Raw genomic sequence first — 20,550 nt, 5'->3', positions numbered from 1 at the left:
GTGAACTCGTGCTGCTGGTGGCGTGGGGAGGGTGCCTGTAGCCCTCCTAACAACATCTCCTAAAACCTATGAGCAGTCTGCCCAAACTGACAGAAGTCAGGATGTGCCACTGTGGATTAAGATGGAAAGGGAAAAGAGGGGAAAGTGCTCTGCCAGGGCTTTTGGGCTGCGTGCTGCTCCTTGCACGGCTGCCATGCGTGCCAAGCATCTTCGCGTGAGCTCAGTACAGCCCACGGGGACGTGCTGCAGCACTGAGTGTATTGTTGTGATGGAGATGATAGTAAAGTATCCCCATCCCACGTGGATGGGAGAGTGTTCTTTGTTAGAAAGTCTTCTGCATTCATGACCCCTGTTTCTGTGTCCTGATTCTGAACGTGAATTATTCATCAGCAGTGGCAGGATATGTGGGAGCTGGGCAGCGAGCAGATAAAATAAGAAAGTGGCTCTTGACATGATATGTTTGTTTGTTTATACATTACAGCATGGTGTTTCTTTTCCCAAGGAAGGCTTTTCCAGTTTCCCAGCAATAGGAATTCAGGAGATCCAGGAGCAGAACTTGCCTTGCAGTCTCCTCTTGCCATAAATTCCCGGCCAGTGCCGCTGGGGTTGTATTCATGAAACCACCACTGCTCATGCAGCCGTACCAGCCCAGCCGTTTCCATCCTACCCCATATCCTGGGACTGCATTTTCTGTCACCTTTGTCTTGCTGATGCAGTCCTTCTGTTGAGCAATAGCAGAACTGACAGGGTTTTATAGCACTGTATTGATTTCTTCCAGGAATTTCTTTCCAAGAAGCCGCAGTGTTGTCATGGGTCAAAGATGTCACCAGACTGATTTGGCGTTTCATTTGTGACAGTTGTCAAAAGAGGCTGTGGCTTGCCCAGAACATCTTTGTCTTGGGCTGTGCAAATGTTAAGAGCAGTTGTGAGTGCAGATGGAGAATCCATTAATGAGCTGCATATGGAAAGGAAGAAAAAAAAAAAATCAGGAGAGTTTGCAAGAACCTTTTTTCTGGCTGTTGGAAAGTGAGGCTCTTTCTGGTTATTTAAAGGCTCATTTCTCTGAGAAGCTTACTTTTAACTCCTGTAAATAAAAGATCCACCTCCACAATTTCTCCTTCCCACTGCTTGAGAAAGGTCTCCCAAGGTGTCTCCATCCTCCACTTAGCACAGAAGTGGATGGGATTTGCCTCATCCCTCTGCAAAGCAGTTTTATTTATGTATTGTCGGCAATATTGTTACAATATTTATTGTCACAATAAACATTTGGGGACGTGTTTGTGTGTCTCCTGTTCGGTGTTCCTCTCAGACTAGGACACAACATTGTAAGGCTGTAATGCTTAGTCTGATGCAGAACAAGTTTCTTGGTTCTCATTTATGGTTTTCTGTGGTTTAATTCTCACACAGATTTTATGTCCGTGGATAGCAGCAGTGAGGACTTCCCAGCTAGCAGAGAGATCCAAGTGCATCTGAACCCATCTGCTGCTGGCATCTGGCAGCTGTCTGTCAGGTGAAGCCAGGGTTCCTTTTTCCAGCTCCTACATCATTTCAGTGCCTGCTCTGCTCTTCTGGCTGTTTTCCTGACCTCTGCTGAAATAAGGAGTGGGAGTTGTGGTTACCCATAGGTTTGTGGGTAGCAGCACAAAAAGATGCAAACACTCCCACCTCAGCTGCTCAGAGCTTTTTGTGTTTCAGTGGTGTTGGAGGCAGCTCACCCCAGCTCATTAATGAACACTGCAGCGAGGCACAAGTTGGTTCACAGACTTTGTTAAAGACTTGTTAAAGGAAATCAGGTTTCATTGCTAATGGCACTGCAATATCTATCAGCATATGTCTTTTGACAGCGTTACCATTTCAGGCTCTGAAAATGATGTAACTATTTTACTATAATAAAATAATTACAATTTTCAGAGAGGAATCTAGGGCAGTAGGCTATGGTTCATAAAAACACTTGCTTTGGCAAACATTTTACCACTCAAAATAAAAAGTGATTATTTTAAATTATAAAATCTCTTTTGCACAGTGTTGCAAACCTTATTTTAAGTATTGGCAGCATTCCTGAATGTGTCTGAGCACACCATCACCTCTATGGAACACAGTTTAAGTCTTGTCAAATTTGCCCACTCGAAACTTTGTTGTGAATATTTTAAACATAGGCTGTTGCTGTTGAGCCTTTGCTGCTAGTTGTAGAGGTGGCATGTATTTATACTACATTTGCAGGGAAAGAGTTTATTTTTCATCTTTCAGTGCTAATGAAGCTGCTGCTGAGGAGAGATACATAGTTTGTGGGTATCCAAAGAACAATTCACCAGGTCATTTCTTAAGTCGTATTAAACAACATGCCAATAAGGCATGCTAGGTGGTTGTGCTGGTGGGTCTTTAATTGCAAACAGCAGAAGCAAACCCAAAATAATTAAATTCTTTGCTGTTAGCTGCAAAAGTGCTTTCGCATAAAATGTCACTTGCTATAAATTCCCTAAATTTGCTCTTTTACAATAAGCACAGATGATACCCGTTTAGCTCAGCAGCAGCCACTCGCTCAGCTTGGTCTTTTCAAGCTTGTTCTTAAGAAGCAAGATTTAATGTTCAGTGACTTTGTATGGAGGCTGCCTGTGTGCCATAGTGTTCTCTGCCTTGTGGGGGTCCTCCTGTCCCTCAAAAAGTCCCCTTCAACTGATAGCTGAGCCCAGTGTTCTCTGTCGAGGGTATCCATACATCCCTGAGGAAGGGAAACCTGCTTTTTTCCCAATAAATGATTACAGTTCCTTCAAATGTATTTGCATTTTACTCTGTATCACTTTTCCTTGCTGCCTTTGGTACCTTGTGTTGATGTGTTTGTGCTGTACAAATCTCATAGGTTGGGTATATTAACACCAAATGGACCTTTCAGATGTCAGGGTGATTATAACAAATGCTCAGCTCAGTCCTGGTTACAAGTCTCTAATGTTATTTAGACTCCCTGTCTGTATGAAGAATGAGAGTTTTTTTCCAGACTTGCTTTTGCTGTCCCCAGTGTTACCTGGTTTGTGTGACAGCCTGCAAGTGCTTGTCAGGTGAGCTCTGAAGTTGAAAACCTTTTCCCCAGAACAAACTGTGTGTTCATTCTGCCTGAATCTGTCCCTTACAGAAAACACTGTCTTGGCCTCTGGTGCGGGTTATTTTTTTTCTGCCAGCAGTTCCTCTTGGAATGGTCTCTAAATTCAAGATGACTTCTTTCTGTGTCTCAGGGTTTAATGCAGACACAAGAACAGATACTTGGTTAAGTTTACATCCTAGTCCCAGGATTCTCCTTTGGTGTTAAATGCAATTTTCCTTCATCCAGCTGAATTTGAGATGACAGTAGTGGAAGTTCTCACCTCTGGGCAGCAAAGATGTGACAAAGCTTTTGGTGGAGCACCTATCAGTATGGTTTGGTTTTTTTTTTTTTTTTGACAAAGAGTTGTTGAAATCCTTCTGGCAACCCCATCTTGTATTTCTGCTGAATTCTGACTGTTTTGTCATCTGCATGCTACCTGCCATGTGGCACATTTCATGTACTTGTTTGGCAAATGAGAGGAAAATACATCCATGTTCTGCTTTAAAAATAGCGTTGCCGTCTGTAAGACCACTTGTGTTGTGTGGGGGGATTGCCGTGCTAACACTGTCTCTGGAGGCAGATTGATAGCTACAGAATTGCAGTTTCGGGCTCTGTGTGTGTGAATCAAGTGATAAAACAGCCAGGAAACCTGAAAATTAATTCATATGTTCTGTGTAAGTTTGCTGAGTGGGGGGGCTTTAATCTTTTGGACTACTTTTTTGGTTAAAAATTACCATTATTTCAGAGGAAGGGCAAGAAGCTTCATGAGAAGCTGAGTTGACTCCAGTGGGTCAAAAGAGGTGTCTGAGACCTTGTTTAGCAGGAACAGAGGCTGTGTTTCTAACCCAGGGTAAAGGAGACCAAACCAGAAGCGAGTAACTCTTGTTGGCAGCATCAGCAGCTTCCCTCCAGAGAGCCACAGAGGGCAGGCACACAAGTAGCATTACTATCAGGAGTATAAATAAATATACATTTGTCTGTATATTGGAAACCAGGGTGGTTTAGTGTTGGCAAACATGAAGGATTTTCAGTTTGAGACGTTTCTTTGAGCTTAGTTGTGAGCCCTGTCCTTCAGGAGGCTCTGTGAACATTTCGCTTGTGTCTCTGGCTTGTATTTCCACTTCATTCATTCCATCCTGTCCCTCCTAACCCATCCCTGTGTTCTTTCATGACTGTAATGAATTAATGATTTTATGTAAATGTGGTGTTTGATGGACTGAGGAGGTGTGCCTTGGGACTTGTTTAAGCTATCACATAGGAAATGCATCATCTGCTTCATGTTTTCTGCAATTGCACTCGGTTTGATTTTTCCTTTATTGCTTTATCTTATTTTCTAATTATTTTTCTTCTCAAAACAGTTCTTTAAGCATGTTTAGACCTTTTGCCTAAGGATTTAATTCTATTTTTCCACCCCTGTGCCCCACCCCTTATTTTCCACCCTAAATGCAAAGGGGGAAAAGCAACTTCACTGCATTATATACCTGATTGCTATTCAGTTCCCAGGGGAGAGGCACTGAGAGCTAAATGCAAGGGCTGGAGGTCTGGGCTCTCTGGTTAGATTCACTGAATGTCACTAATTAGAGCAGAGTAGTCACTTACATATTTATTCATGTTTCAGAACAGCTAGTGAATCAATTGAGTGAATGAACTGGGGCAGCTTCAGTTCTTCTTGTGTTGAATTTGCTGAAGAACCAACCCCCAAACCTTACATGCTTAAGCCCCAAATCTATTGAGTTTGGTTCTTTGTGCCTTGCTGGTGCAGACCAGTATGGATGTATCAAAATTTCATTTCTGTGTGACTTTCACAAGATACTTTTTTCCACTCCGTTGTGGAAAAGGAGCTGATTCCCACCTCTGAAATACTTGCCAAAAATAAAAATAATTTATTCTGGTAAGAAGAAAATAACATTACCTTTAAGGCCATCCTCACTGTTCTTGATGGATTAATTTGCCTAAAGCTTAAATTAAAATCCTTGCAGGACTTGAAATCAGGACAACAACCACTTGTGCTGGTGCCCGAACAAACCAGCCCAGAACAACCTTGCAGCGCACAGTGGAATTTTTTTAGTCGGTGCAGATGGATTTCCCCCATAAACACCTTGAAGTGTTGCCTTTCACCAAAATCCTGTCTGAATTTATCTTCTGACTGATAATAGCTCATTTACAGGGTGGGAGCAGGCTGGTGACAGCCTCCTGGTCCCCCCTCCCTGGGAGATTTGCATTCCATCTGCTCTGGCTGTTGATTAGCAGCATGCCGGCTACATGAGCAGTGCTTCTGGATGCTGCGGTCATCTGTTGTGATAAAATTCTTCTGTGAGGACACAACCACAAAGCTCAAAGCATGGTTAGGGCAGTGAGGATATCCATTTTGGGGCTGGCTGCTCTGGGGAGTTTGGCTGGAATGTGCATGGCTGGCTCCAGGTTTCCAGGAGCACAGCAAAAGTTTTGGTGGACAAAACTCGGAGCTCCTCCCTACTTCTTGCAGCTGCACTTTGGGATGCTTGTCTTTCCCATTCTAGTTGTATCCCCATGCTTCAAATAAGGATCAGCCTTTAATTTTACAGGTTTTGCAAGGAAGAAGGTTTCAAGTCACAACCAGAGCTTCAAGGTGGGCATTGTCTCGTTAACTGCTACATGGCGAAGTTGCTGTGTACAGCACACAGGTTTCTTTGGGAAGGTATCCACAGATAGTTTTTTGCTCAAGTTTATTGGAAGTCCTGTTGTTCTGTCCGTTTGCACAGCTGGTGCTGCAACTGGGTCTTAAATTTAGGTTTTTCACCACTGTCAGAAATAGGGGTAAAATAGAATTAAATGTGGTGGCTCTGTAACACGTCCTTTGAAATGTAAATAAGAAGTGACTTAGGAAGTTGGGCCATTGAGTTTTTTACCCTCAGCATACTTGGAGTTTGTGTTTGAATGCAAAACCTTTCTGCTGGCAGTTACTTCTGCAGTTTGTGTATTCCCTTCCAACCAGGTTTTGTTTGGGAAGTAATAGAAATTACTGAATGGTTCATTTTGCCTTTTTATTTAGCAAGTGCCAGCAGTGCTGTGCATTGAGCCTGGGGGAAATGTTGGGGGGGAAATCACATGCCTCTCAATCTTTCTTCTCATTTGGGGTGTAAAAATCCTTTTCAGAAGGATTCATTCCAGTTCCAGTCTGGCAGGGATGCTCCAAGATGAGATATCCAGCCTGTGTGGTTTCTGGCTAGGGACTTGTGCTGGGCAAAATAAAAGAGATTAACTTGGAAAACAGAAAACAAACAAGTGCAGTCCTGATCTCTGCTGCATTTTAATCTTAAACTAAAATTACCCCTGGAACACAGTGGCTCTGTTGAGGAGTTGAAGTGGGCATTTCAAATCAATCCCTCTGAAAGACTATCTTTTCTTCCCTTGAAGGAAGGACATTTGAACTGGAGCTTATTCCTTCCATGTACTTAAATCATAGCAAAGTGGCATCTGAGGAATGCTGCTTTTGCTAGAATTGGATTTAAACAAACCTTTTAAGTGCAGTGTTGAGAAGAAGGGGAAGGCAAGGGATGCTGCCTGGGCATAGGGAAAAAAACAACTCCAAACTTGTGGGGACCTGCACTGGAGAGCTTCTGCTTATCTTGAATTTACCACAGTGTCTCCAGGCGTGCTTCAATCCATGTGTTTTAATTAATACAGCAGGGTAGAGCTCAGCTGGGTGGCTGTGCACTGCACGAACAAGGAGGAATATAACCTTGAGTAGGCTTTGTAGAGTTGTGGAGAGGATCCTACAACATCTGTTGCTGTAATAATGTAAGAATTAAAACAGAACTATTACTGCCGGGAGTGGAGAAGCAGCTGCCTTAATGTTAATTTGCTGGTGTTTTAGCTAAAGTTATATAAATTAAAAAGAAAAATATTGGTTTAAATTGTGCAAAATGGTTAGGAGGGTGATGTTGTAAACATTTATGAGAACTAACAATCTGTTCTGTTCCTGAGCATGGTCTGACTGTAAGCCCTCTGGTAAAATCTTACACTGAGCCACTCTCGAGCCCTGTGTCATTCATTGCTCTGAGATACCTCAAAAATATTTTTTTCTTCATCTGATAACTGCTTGCTTATTATCTTCTTGCCAACTGTTAGCCTTTACTAGCTAGTAAAATAAAAAAGGAAAAATGAATTTGAGTAGTGTTGGCTCCCTGGGGGGAAATGAAACCACTGAGAGCACGTTTGAAGTAGGTTTGTCTTTGTACCATGTGCTCGCTGTTGTTGTTTCTGCATCATTTGTTTTGTCTTTCTGGTTGTTCTTAATATTAATTGAAGTCTTTCCCAAGACAGTTCTGTTAATCTTTCTTTTGTCATTTCCCTCCTACTCCTGCCCTCAATATCTCCAATGAGCATGTTCTCCTGTGTCTGAAAAGAGCTCTAATAGTAGCATTGTTGTTGCTTTTTTAGTGCTGATGGTCTATTTATTCACCTGTTTGTTTTTTTGTTGTTTTTTTTTTTTTTTCCCCACCAGTGTTAATGTTTCTAATTGTTTGCTTAGCATCTGAATTTTATATGTGCTGTAATTGTTATAAGGATGCAAACAGCTTCCTGGAGTGATGGGTATATGTCTCTTATCAGCTCCAATTATGCAAAATGTTTTCAATTAGCTGTAATTCCCTTCCCTGCCTCCCCTCAAACACAGGGAGCTGAGCAGGGTCTCTCCAGGGACATTGGTGTGCTTTTCTGGAGCAGCCTTTCCCCTTCCACATCCCATCTTGTTCTGGCAGCCTTAGGATCAGGAAGCACACTGTGCTACTCCTTCTGTTTTACAGAAGTTAAAATACTCTTAACCACACAATTTCCCTGAAAGTGTCTGGTATTTTAAAGGAGGAGATAGTCACTCCATTGTTATAATCCTACAATTTTGCTATCAGCAATGGAAACACCCTGAACTGTGAAACTTTTCCTTGAGCTTATCCTTTGCTGTGCAGAGCCATAGCAGGCAGTAAAGTGCTTTTTACAGTTCTGGTGCTCACCAAAGGGGGATGCTTTGGTAGATGGACTGATGGCTAAATGGGGAAGGGCAGTTTCTGTGGTGCCTTTGCACAGATGAGTTGCTGAGAACTGACCAAAAAGTTCCTGTAAGCCTTGAGGTGGTTCTGGCTGTGAGGTCACCACCTCCATGTCTGCTGGAAGATGTCCCTGCCCATGGCAAAGGGCTTGGAACGAGATGGTCTTTAAGGTCCTTTCCAGCCCTAACCATTCCATGATGATCATGTACAGTGGCAGAGGACAGCAAGGAGAAAGCAGAGGCGTGTCCTGACAGAAAGAGTTGCTGTATGGAGGCTTTATAGAAAAAGAACTGTGGATGTGGATGGTGTTTGGGTAATGCAGAGAAGTCCATGCCTTCTGCCTAGTATGGAAAAGATTCCTGTGTTCAAAACAGAGCTAACTCTGGCTCGCCAGTGAATCACTGAATTGTCTGCAACAGGATGAAGTAACAGTGTTTAAATAGCTTCACCTCTCAAAAGAAATATTTTGAAGCCCTCTAAACACTTCTTCTGTAGTTGGAGTATACTTTTCTTCCTATTCTGCCTCAAAGTGACCTCACTGCTTGTTTTAGGCCTTATCTTGGCCCTCATTACTCCCTGCCTGACAGAATCCAGCAGGGAACTGAGGTCAGGGCTCACCTTTTCCAGCACATTGTTGTGGGTTTGCTGGGTGCAGGGACTCAAAGAACTGCTGGAGTCCAGGGTTTTGTAAAGCCTAATTTGATGCCTCTACTTCAGTGTTACTCATCAAAGAAGAAGGGTGGGTTCAGTTTCTGCAGCTGTTGAAGTCCTCCCCAAGGAAAATGAGCTGGGCTTGATGCTACAGCACCACACAGGGCTTGGACAGGCATGGCTTTAATGCTGAAATATGGCATTTCTTAAAGCTCTCAGAGTGTGTATCCTGCTGGTGGCCACCTGCAAGTCTTGATGAAGAGCAGAGCTCTTGGAATTCCCAGTCTCAGTTTGGATGAGCGTGGCCAGGGCGCAGTGGCTGGTGGTGCAGCACAGGTGATCTGCTTGTCAGGCTGCATTTGCAGGGATGGCTTTATCACTGGAAAAGTGCTGATGGGATTTGGGCCTTTTGTTTCAGCATAAATTAGCACTTTTCTTGTTGCATTTGCTCATGCACAACCTGATTTTTGCCAGCAATTTAAAAAGAAAAATCAAATGTACATGTACTCTGCAGAGTATGTTTGGTGGAAGGAGAGAGAGAGAAAGTGGGGGAGAAAGCACTGAAAGAACAGGACTAAAACTCTTATTTCAAGATGATTCTGCCCTGCATTTACCTTTTTCATCAGATGTGTGGGTGACAGTTCAAGTCTGTTATTAGACCCAGCAGAAGACATACCTGAAGGATACCTGTGGAGGGGACAATGGCCATCCTGTCCAAGCATACTTTGATCAAGGCATTGCCCATTTCAAACGTCCAGCTTGCATAATAAAATGTTGCTGCAATCACTTGTGCAAAACCACGTCACAGCAAATTCTCAGTTTACTTTGCTTTCCAGCTTATTTCTTCTTTTGAACATTTTATACTTTTACACCACAAGTATTTGATGGGGCTCTGAGCAACCTGGTCTGGTTGAAGGTGTCCCTGTTCATTGCAGGGGGTTGGCCTAGGTGGCCTTTAAAAGTCCTCTCGAACCCAAATCATTCTGTGACTCTGATTTTTATTTCTATGCAAAATAGCTTAAAGCAGACTGAAATATCTCAAAAATGTCTGAACATCAGTTGTGCTGGAGGACACAGAACCAGCCAGTTTACATCCAAGATTAGGGATGGCTTTTCCCCATGAAGGTGTCATGAAAGAGTTGGAGAAGGCAGGGCTGGAGGCACATGGGGTGTTGGCAGGAGGGGAGATGCTGCTGAGAGAGAGACATCAAAGCTTGGATGAGTTCAATCTGTTTTAATTCAATAACCCAGAATTTCCTATGCTTCTATCAAGGGTATAGGCATGTGAATCTAACTCCAGTGAGTTTTATTGGCTTCTCCAACATCTCCTTGTCAGATGAGCTGTGGGGTGAGTGCCTTGAGTCATCTCCCATCTCAGAAGTCCAAGCAGGTGATGTGATATTCCATTTAAATCAGTCTAGCAGGTTGCTGCTGCCAGGGGAGGAATCTCACTCTCACCACCTCCTCCCTGCATGCAAGGAGTTCTTTCAGAGGGCTAAACCACAGGAAACAACTTTATTGATCAGTTTGGTTTTTAATGCCTTTCAGTTTTAATGCTGGCTAGTTCTTTAAATACCAGATTAACTTCCTGAACTGGTTCAGTGTGGTCTTGGATAAGCAGCAGCACCAGAGCAAGGAAAAGGCATCATGTGTGTGTGTGGGAGAGAGGGCATAAAGGACAGCTATAACTACTGCTGAAATTCCCCATAACTCATCCTCCATGTGGTTTTCCTAGGAAAAACTTAATACATATATACATAAAAAATACACTGTACCAACGTTCCTTTAACTGACTGTAATCTCAGTTTTATTTTAGTTCTTTTCTTCTTTTGGTTATGTCAGATGTTCTGACAGCTTTTGGTGCAGTTTTAATGAGAAGGTAATTGTTGCTACTCAGTAAAATTCTGGAAGTAAAACTATGAAATATAGAGGCTAAATAAAAGGAGCATAAACAGTCATTTTATTATGAAGCTTTATTTCCTGACAGAAACATTTTTGGCTTGATTAAAATATTCACTATATCAAACTAATTTTTCTTGATAAATAAGAATGCACATTAAAGAAAATTAGAAAGTTTCCTTTTCTGTTTCTTTCCATGCCACCTTCCATCTTCATTCAGGAGATGGGGCAGAGAAAGAATATTTGTGGATTTTAGGGTGATGGATCTCTGCTGCATTCAGCACTGTTTGAATTTACTTTCATTTCCTCTTGCTCTGCTGCATTTCCAGTCCCCATTGTTTCCATGGGTTCCAAGGTTTTCTCCTCATGCAAGTCCCCAGTGTGTTCCATCACTGCTTTGAGGGCTGGCCCAGACTTCCACAACTTGGGGTGATTTTGCCTGGACTTTCCTGGAGTCTGCATTTATTTTTGTTTATTTGTTGCTTGGTGGAAAGGTTGGGTGACTTGTCCTGATAATCAGCAGAGGGTTTGCTGAATGCACTGAGTTTTGCCAGGCTGAAGGGAGAGGTGGAGAAGGTGACTGTGTAGAAAAGCTTAAGTTTGAACTCTGAGCACCTGTTTTGATACCAACAATTCTATTCTTGGTTTTCCATGCTGCTGTGTGCTTTCCTTTTATATTTATCTTTCTGGTTTAAGGAACAAACTGGGCAACTTAGGGAAGTGTCCTTATTTCCATCCATGTGTTTTAGCAGAAGGAAGTTTTTCCAGACAGGTTTGTAGCTTCCTAAAGCACAGCTGTGCTTATTTACTTGAGGTGCATTCAGTGGATCTTTAAAAGCATGAACAAGTACTGCTAAGTTTTTTATTTGGTGGCCCTCTCATTCATGAAAAGGGAAAAAAATATCACCTTGAATGCAACATTGCTCAGAATAAAGGCTGATTAAGAGGGAATGTAATTGATTTTTTTTTCCCTCACTTTTCTTCCCTGGGGATTTTTCCTGGCTTCTAGTTTCTTTCATTATCTCCCAACCCTGATAGGTGTCCTCCTCACATGGGGTACCACTAAATGTTTTTATCTTTTTTTTTTTTTTTAAAGGTTGGGATTAAATATGTGAGATGGTATTTTTAGTTTGGTCGTAGCTGTTTATTAATTCTTATCTATATTACAGTCTCACAAGTTGTGAGTTTTATAGTATTTCATTTTAATAAGCTAAAAATGGAGACGAATTTCTCTTTCTACAAGTTTTTTTTAAGGATAAACTGTCTAATTAAGAAATTATACCAACATGATTTTTATTTTTAACTTAATAACTAACTACTTGTGGTTTGTAATGTGGACTTTATTATTTAATTATACAATACTACTTGAACTCATGAAGAAGAAAGTGAAGAAGGTAAAGAAGAAAGACTAGTTTTTGCCCTAAAACTTCTATCTTCCTGTGTATATTACTGTATTCTAAAACCTTAAACTTTAAGTGTGATATTACACACTTCTATTTAAACTACACATCTATAATCTTAGTTTTATCCTTCAATTTTGGAAGCCTTCTCCACGGCCTCAGGTCAAATGCAGTGTTCTCCTGGGGGTCAGTGCCCAGAAAGTGTAAAATTCTCACTAAGCAGGGTTCCAGCAGGAATGGATGGCAGTGCTGAGCTCTTGTCTCGTGTAGCATCAGCCAGAGGGGCAGGGGCCAGTTAAGATTTCATCCATAAGAAGCTGGAATATCTCTACTTTCCTTCACCCCATTTATCCAAAATGTGCTGTGGGGTTTTTGTGCAACCATCATTGCAGCTCTCTTGTCTGGCTTTAATGAAAACCAGAGCTGGAGGCAGCAGGTGAGCAGCTGCAGGAAGGTGCCAGGTGTGTTATGTAAGCTGGGAATGTCCCGGTGTGATCCCAGTAATCCCACAGAGCTGTAGGATCTCTGTTGGCATCGCTGCCTGCTTGGCACAACCCAGCAGACGTGGCCTGGGCAGGTTCTAGTATGTCCCAGCTGAGTAACTCAAGCCTGGTGTTCTCCACTCTTTGTCCTGGAGTAAAGGTCAGTGTGAAATTTGACTCTCAGTTCCTGTTGACTGTCTCTCCTTCACCCTCGGGTGTGTTGCAGTATTTCTGGTCCAGCTTATTGTGAGGCTGCTGCATAAGCACATGGAAATCTTCACTTTCTTTCTTGAAAAGAGAGAAATTTCAGGGTGGTTGTTAGCCAGGGAAAGTGGGTATTGAGTGCTTTCCCTGTAGGATGTCTCCTGGCATCCAGGTCTGTCATCCTTTATTATCAGTATTTTTATGGTAGGTTTTGAAATACTGCTGGGCATTTGTGCTGCTTTTCTTTATTATTTTTTTTTTTTCTATCACAAGCTTCTGCCTAGTTGCCCTTCAAATCTGAGCTCTACCCCATAGCCTCAGTTTTACAATTCTCCTGGGGAGAGTGAATCTCTTAATGGCACAGAAGTGAAGCATTAAGGACTCTCCTGGAATAGCTGACAAAGACCAGCACTGCCTCCCTTGCTTGCAGAAGGAGTGATGATGAGTGCTGGAAGCTTGTTTAAAGAAGAGCACCTGTAAGCTTGCAAAACCTGGCACTTGGAGCTGTCTTCTCACATATGGCTACTTTGTGGCCTGGTTTTTCTGTACCTGAAGTTCATACCAGGATGCTGTCATTGCTTTGGAATCTGTGTTTACAGAGCCACTTCTATAAATAATTTATAGTAGACACTTGGTTGGATGTCTAGCTTTCAGGCATGTTGTGGAGGTTGCTTTTTCTTTCCAACTAAACAAACCAGAATCTGGCTGGTTTCCTTGTAAGATTTCAGTGATAGAATCTAAAAACTAAAGCAGTAGGATTTTTATCAATCTGAAAATTGTAGTTTCTAAAGGTATTTTGGAGTAGGTCTTGTTCACTCTGGGTTAATTGGTAAAAACAACAAAATGGTGAAACAAAACCTGAGAGAAGTTGTGTTGGTGACTGGCAGCAGTTCTTGTCCCCTCCTTCCCCATGCCACACATAAACCCTGCGTGTTCAGGCAATGCCAGCCTCATTTGCTACCTGAGTGGTCATTTTTTATTGCTAGATTTAAGACAATAATTCAATAACCAGATCTAATTTGGGCTAAAGGATTCATTAAGTGGAGAGATGACCAGCTCATCTGTGCTGGCTCAGAAAAGCAGGTAAAGCCTGCTTTGAATTTTCTTGACATTATTTTGAATATCAACTAGCCCATGAAACTTCTTTCCTGATGATTTGACAGTATTTTAATTCGAGGTGCACTTTTGGTGGATGGGATAAATTCCAGAAGAGATGCACACCATTACATTTGCAGTTTGCAGCTCAGATGTTAGGGTGGAATAACATGAAGATAAATGTTTCTTTATTTGCGAGCAGAGTTGGCTACAGCAAGAATAAGTCCTAGGAAAAAATTTTATACCTATACTTAAGGCATGTAAAAATCTGTACAAGCAAATTTTTATTTGCCCCAAGATGGGACAAAAAAGTTCATGGTGAGTAATTAATTTACTAAAAGTTTCAGTAAATAATCCAATTTGCAGCTGACCCAAGTGAGAAAGGGAGTTGCCTTGTGGAAAAACTTTTCCTTTGGAAAAATACCCCAATAAACACCAGGAGTCTAAAGATAATAATCTCTGTCCTTGCATTAAGGGACTTCACAGTGACTTTTTTACCTACAAAATTTCCGTGCTGTGTAAAAAGATTGGGGAAATGAGAATGTTGGTGCTGCAGATCTGTCCAAGGGCATGAGAGAATTGTGATGGTTGAGTAGACAAAGCTGATGGGATTTTGGAGAAATACATGTTTTCATTATAGTGACCCACTTTTTAGCGTTTTGAGTAGCAATAAAAATGGCTTTTTCTTCTTTTTTTTTACCCTGGTGTATCACTGGGCCTAGAAGTATAAGCAGTTACTGTCTTTATGGAAACAAGAAAACTATCTTTTAACTCTTGTTAATTTTTCATAACACAGATCTGTTGCTGTACTCCTAGCTGTGTATGGGGTATGGAAAAATTTAAAAAATTAGTGTATTCAAAGTGGTGCTGATGTTCAACTTTTGACCACCTGTTCAGTATTATTTTTTGTGTTTAATGCCAATGCTGAGCTTGATTTTTATTTTTATTTCACTGACTAGATTTCAGATCCCTCCTCATAAATCAAATTCTCTCCTCTGTAGCTAAAGTGTTGAAATAATATTACTCACATGGAGCTGTTTTGTGGCAAACAGAAGGTGATTCAGAGAGTACACCTGTGCTGATCTCATAACAAAGCTAATTAATCTTTTTAAATTAAATGCTCTTTAAAATCCAGCATGATAAAGAGTAGAGGACTTATTAAAAATGATTACTTTTAAAGGGCACTGCTCTAACAAAGAAAACATTTACTGGTGTTTTCTTGCAAGGGAGTGAGTGAGCAGAGCTTCCTGGGATACTGATCATTTCTTTATATACTACAGCTGCAGAAAATGAGAAATTAAATGAAACGTTGAGAGGAGCACTGAGAAATGAGTGCTTGGGACAACTTAGGGATGTAATCTGGATGTTAATTTTTCAACTTCAGGTTCTATTTTAGGTGTGCCAACATCTGAGCACCCTGCAATCCTGAAAATGTGGCAGGGGGGAGTACATCTAGATTGCTGCTGCTTTGGGCTTTGCAAGTAAAAGCAAGAGATTTGCAGCCTTCCTGTGGGTGTTTTTTTTAAATTCAGGACAGGGAATCCATAGGAGGATGAGGTCTGGAAGGTGCAGTATTGATCAGACAGTCTGCTTGGCTGCTCAGTGGAGCTGAGGGTAAATGGAGTATAAATTCTATAGAAAAAGAACAAAAGGAAGATTAGACCAGCCCTCTTTGGCAGCTAAGGCTGGATGCCTTTTAGAAACAGCCCCTGTTGTCATGGAGCTGCTGAAGCCAAGGCCGGGGTCTGGCACTGTGATTTTCTCATGGCAAAACAGCCTTGTCCTGTCCTAGCCTTGGGGGGGGAAATAAATAAATATATAAATAAATAAAGGCAGTAGCCTTGGCAGCACTTGTCTATTATTGCAGCTCAATGACTGAACTGCACTGCGACCAGGACCAAAGGGAAACCTTTTCTTCACAAAGATTCCTGATTTTTTAATTTTTTTTTTTTTTTTAAGTCTGACATCTACCCTGGTCTGCAAAATATCTTTTATAAGGCAGCATTTGACACTTGGAAAAGGATTTTGAATAGTTTACGTAGAACTTGCTTTTCTCTGAGTCAGCAGTGTTTTGGGGTTGAGATAGAGACCTGAATTCCTAATCCCAAGGGTTTTGGAAGGGCTTCCAATAGGAGTTGATTTGTGTTCAAAGCCCATTTTCCTGTTCCAAACTTTAGATTATGGTCAAACTGTTCAACACTCTTATTTGTAATTTCTTGAACTGGTCAATAATTTACAAAACAAGATATTAATTGTGTTATTTGGCATTGATTATGCTAGTTTACATCTATCCTGCTTTACTGAACTTTTTGGTCTCTTAGAAGGTGCTGTTTTGTTTGCACAGAAATATTAATGCTTGACTGTATGGACAAAAAGTTTATTCCATGCTTAAAGACATTTTCTTTTTTTTTTTATCCTTTGCTAGTTCCAGTGCAAAGAATTTTAAAAACTTGCTTGATCTTACTATTATTTTGTGAATGTACTGAAACATAAAAACAAGCAATGGCAGAAGAGATTTGGGGTTTCCACAGGAGGAAAGCAGTAAGCCTGCGTGCTTTTATTTCTTTATGACTTATTTTTAAGTGCAGGAAATGATGGTTCCCCCATGTCAGAAAGCATGTCTAGACAACTTTTTCTGCTAGGCATGGATAAACTCTTTGTGCTGGAGAATTTGCCTTTCAGGTCCATCCCTCAGAGTCAGCTCTGGTTTGGTACCTCCTGATTATTATTATTTGCAAAGTTTCAGGTATCTAGTGAATAAAATCTCTGTATTTTTAGTATTGCATAGTCATTTCTGCTGCTTCACACCCCCCTTCCCTTGTTTGTACTTTGCTGTCAGGTCAAAGATTTGGAAGTTTTGGAGGCAAGTTCAGATCAGCCTTACTGGGAGGGCCCCAGGCTGGGATGTTGCAACTGCTGTGACTCTGCTGTTAGGAGTCAGCAGCCCTGAAGCAGAATTATTTTCTTATTTTCTTATTTTCTGTCCCTGTGGTGCTCAGGCTGCCCATGAGGAGGGATCCATGTGGGATGGGATTGCTCATCCTTGGTCCAGAGCCCTCGAGCAGGACTGGAGTGACACTCCAGCAGTTCTCCTTCAGCAAAGAGGAGCCCAGGAGGAACCCTGTCATCCCCATGGTTGGTTTGCTCCAGGGAGGGAGTCCTCATCCTCAGGAGCAGCCACAGAGCTGCAAGTATAAAGATTGGATAAGAAAGGAACCCTGGGAGCCAAAGCTTGGAGTTTGGAACATGCTTCAGGGCCCTTGAGAATTCGTCTCTACAAGCCCTTGGGCAGTGGAGTTGTAAACACCAGGCAGAACTGGTTATTTTCTCTCTGTTTACTCTTCAAAGCATCATCAGACTCCAAAAGAAGACAGACTTCTTCCAAAGTTGCCCCTGCACTGCAGTTTTGTGTTGTGTTCTTGGCTCTTTCCATACCATCCCTTAAAAATGGTACTGACACGTGTGTAGGTTTGTGGTGCTTAATATCAGAGCCAAAGCAGAAAAATCTAAATGTTGAAATTTTGTATTTAAATATTCTCTTGAGGTTGGTTTTACCTAGAATTAATGCTAAAAGAAAAAGGTTTCTTGGTTGCGACAGTGTGTTTGTGATAGTGAATGAAACTTCTGTGTAGTCATTTGTCTTCTAAATTTAATAACGTTAAATTAAAGTAAAAACATCTGTTTAAATCTGGTAGAATCAGCATTCCTGGAAGTGTTCCAAAAACGTGTGGATGTGTCACTTGGAGACATGGTTTAGTGGTGGGCTTGACAATGAATTCACTCATCTTAATCCAACCTGAAGCAATTCTGTGGTTCTATGATCTACTTCTCAGTGTTGTTGAGACCATAATAAAATCTTAATTTTCCTGTTTGTGTTTACACTAACCCTTGCAATCTGTGAGAGTGCATGAAGATTCGGAGGTTGTAACTATGGGAGGGTATGAAGAGTCTGCTTTGCATCAGCATTAGGAACATTTGGTTTTTGACAGTACTGAAATTGGTAATTATAGCCTGTCTTGATTTTCTTTTTTACTCATTAAACTAATTTCTTAATTACCAGAAAATTCATTCTGTCTTTGAGATTCTGCACTATATTTTTTATAAAAAGGTGACTATTGCTTCCTTCATTTCAAGTTTTGACTTTAATTATGGAATTGTCTGTAGTTCTTGCAAAAGAATTAAAGCTGTTCCAGAGCAGTGGGGTGAAGGAGAGTTGTGGATCTGATCACAATCACCATAATTTAGGCCTTTTCCTTTCAGCTTTGCTTATGAGAAAAGCTTTTATTTTCCAGGAGTGAAGCTTCCACACAGTTTTCTGTATTGATTTTAGGATGCTGTGGTGCTGTTTGTATTTGAAGGATTACCCTGATGAGAAGGTGGGAATGGTGGCTGAAGGCAGTGAGTCTTCCTGGAAGGTCAGGAGAAGGCTTCAGTTAAAAACTGAGTATTTTCCTTCTGAACACAAATGTGTGCTAAGCTGGAATGAACGCTTAGGGTCAGATTCAGTCTTTGAAGCAAAAATGGAGTTTGAGGTCTGAAATAGCACTTGGAGGATCAAAAAAGATGATGAGAACTTTGGTCAGGGTGCTGTATGAGTGTGTCCCTCTCTGTTTTGGTGCAATTCCTTTTACAAGCAAATATGTTTTCCCTGCAGCCCTTTGGACTTGGTTCTTATTCCTCTGCATGACAGAGATGTTGGATGTGAAGAACTATTTCCATGGCAGCCACTTGTAAAATTGTCCCTATGTCCTTCTGTTACAACTTCTTTGTTTTTCTATTTTGTTTTGTAGACACAGATGAGGACACGGTGAAAAGATGTTTTGCCACGTTTGAAGAGAAATTCTTCCAAACCTGTGAGAAAGAACTTGCCAAAATCAACATTTTCTATTCAGGTAAAGTGCTTATTTTGTGTGTATTTGTGGAAAATTCAACAACAGAAAAAGGGCCTGAAGGTCCCAAACTTTCAGGATAACCACAGTGGTGATGCAGGTCTACCATCAGGTAATTAGAGGGAGGGTTTGTCTGGGAAACTGCTTTGGTTTAATCACAGATCTGAAGCTAAACCCTGGCATTAACCTGGCTAACCCTGGCTGGAGGGAGAATGAGTGGCAGGTGATTTCATTTCTTTGAACTTTCAAGGTATCCTGCTGAGCTTTATGGAGATGCTCTTCAAACTAAAGGGCACAGTCTTTCAGTTTATCCATGCTGACAATCTCCTGGCCACGTTTTAGGTGTGCTGAGCCTCCTAGCTGGTGTTTCCTGAGCTTCTGCAGCAGCAGAACAAATTTTTAAACACTGAGCTCTCACTGAAACCCCTGCAGCTGTCTGGAGTACAAAATCCAGCAGCAATTGCCATGGACTGTGTGTTTTTTTAGTAAAAACATTGTGATGGTAAGAGTGGGGAGTCATATACCAAGTGCTGTTTTTTGTTGTTTCCTCTGAAAAAGTTGCCTTCCCACCCTGTGTTTTGAAAACAACTTTAGAAAGGGTTAATTTGAAATTCATCCTGTAAAATTGCTACAAAAGGCTTGGTGTGCTCTGGCTCCTCCTGCCATCACACTTCAGATGATTTTCAGCCTCTTTTGGTGAGGTTTAAAATGGGGTTTCAACCAGAAAAGCATTTAAATGTGGAAACAGCAGTGTACTGCCTTCCTCTTAACATGTTGATTTATTAACTTAGTGCTATAAAAAGGATTTGCACCACAATATGGTAGCCTTTTCTAGTTCTGATTTTAATCTGATAACAAAGGCACAGCTGAATTGTGCAAAAATATTTTCATAACCATTGGGTGATGACTTTATTGCTGGCTCTTTTACTGCCCGCCAGGATTGGGTTGTGAACTTGAAGATAGCTGAAAGCATGATGGATGCAGTGGCTGAGCACTGTAGCTTCCCTCTGCTCAGCTTCCATCTAGGGAAGTGAATCTCCTTGGGGCTGGCTGTGCCTGCTCTCCCTGCTCCCTGGAGCAGTGTGGGTATGAGGACAAGAGGCAGTTTTTTAGGTAAAACTGATATTTTTTATTGGGTCAGTTGGTTTTACACTTTATAGTCATTTTTCTGCACGTAGTTCATATGTACCTAACTCAGAGCACTGCTCTGTGTTGTTTCCCTGGGACATCTTGTGCTTCTATCCCAGATCTGAGCTTTTTATGCTCAGAAACTTCCTTTCTGAGCCATATCAGATCCTGTACACTGGGAGCTAGACTCTGTGCAGGAAGTTCTGTCAATTTAGATGCACAATACAGATTATAATTTCCTCTAATGAGGACCTGCTGCCACACGTGCACCCACATATACACACCCATTCCAGCATTGTTTAAAATGGCATTAATAGCATAGGGTAGGGTTATTTTTTTTTTCCCAGCTAGCTGTCATTTCAAAAAGTTCCAGGAGAGAATACATGTAATTTGAAAATCTCCTGTGATAAGATTAAAATAAGTCTTTTATTTGCAGGAGAGCTACGTGACTTTCATAGAATGGGAACCTGTTATTAGGGTTATTAGCATTGAGCTGAAGCAAGAAATGTTCCATCAGTGGTTCCTACCCTTGATCCCATCAGAAATTTGTCATTTTGGACCCTATTGTAACTCCAGGCATGTGTTGGCTTGGATTATGACCTGGAACATCCTATTTATTATAGGTTTGTTACACAACTTATTACACTCCTGTCTTTACTACAGTAAATATTGGACATTTTTCAAGAAAATCAAATTTTC

At 41.3% G+C, this 20,550-nt stretch overlaps 1 protein-coding gene across 1 annotated transcript in view; it reads left to right on the top strand.

Annotated features, from left to right (window-relative positions):
- The window catches only part of XPR1 (xenotropic and polytropic retrovirus receptor 1), a 112,732-nt gene that overhangs the window by 49,897 nt on the left and 42,285 nt on the right, over positions 1-20,550 (top strand). Inside the window, exon 3 of the mRNA XM_030279618.4 lies at positions 18,625-18,726. Coding sequence (XP_030135478.1) covers positions 18,625-18,726 — 102 coding nt within the window. The remainder of the gene's footprint in view (positions 1-18,624; positions 18,727-20,550) is intronic.

This window comes from Taeniopygia guttata, chromosome 8 (assembly GCF_048771995.1).
Source record: "Taeniopygia guttata chromosome 8, bTaeGut7.mat, whole genome shotgun sequence".
NCBI classification, from domain to species: Eukaryota; Metazoa; Chordata; class Aves; order Passeriformes; family Estrildidae; genus Taeniopygia; species Taeniopygia guttata.
This window is presented reverse-complemented; position numbering and strand designations above follow the sequence as displayed.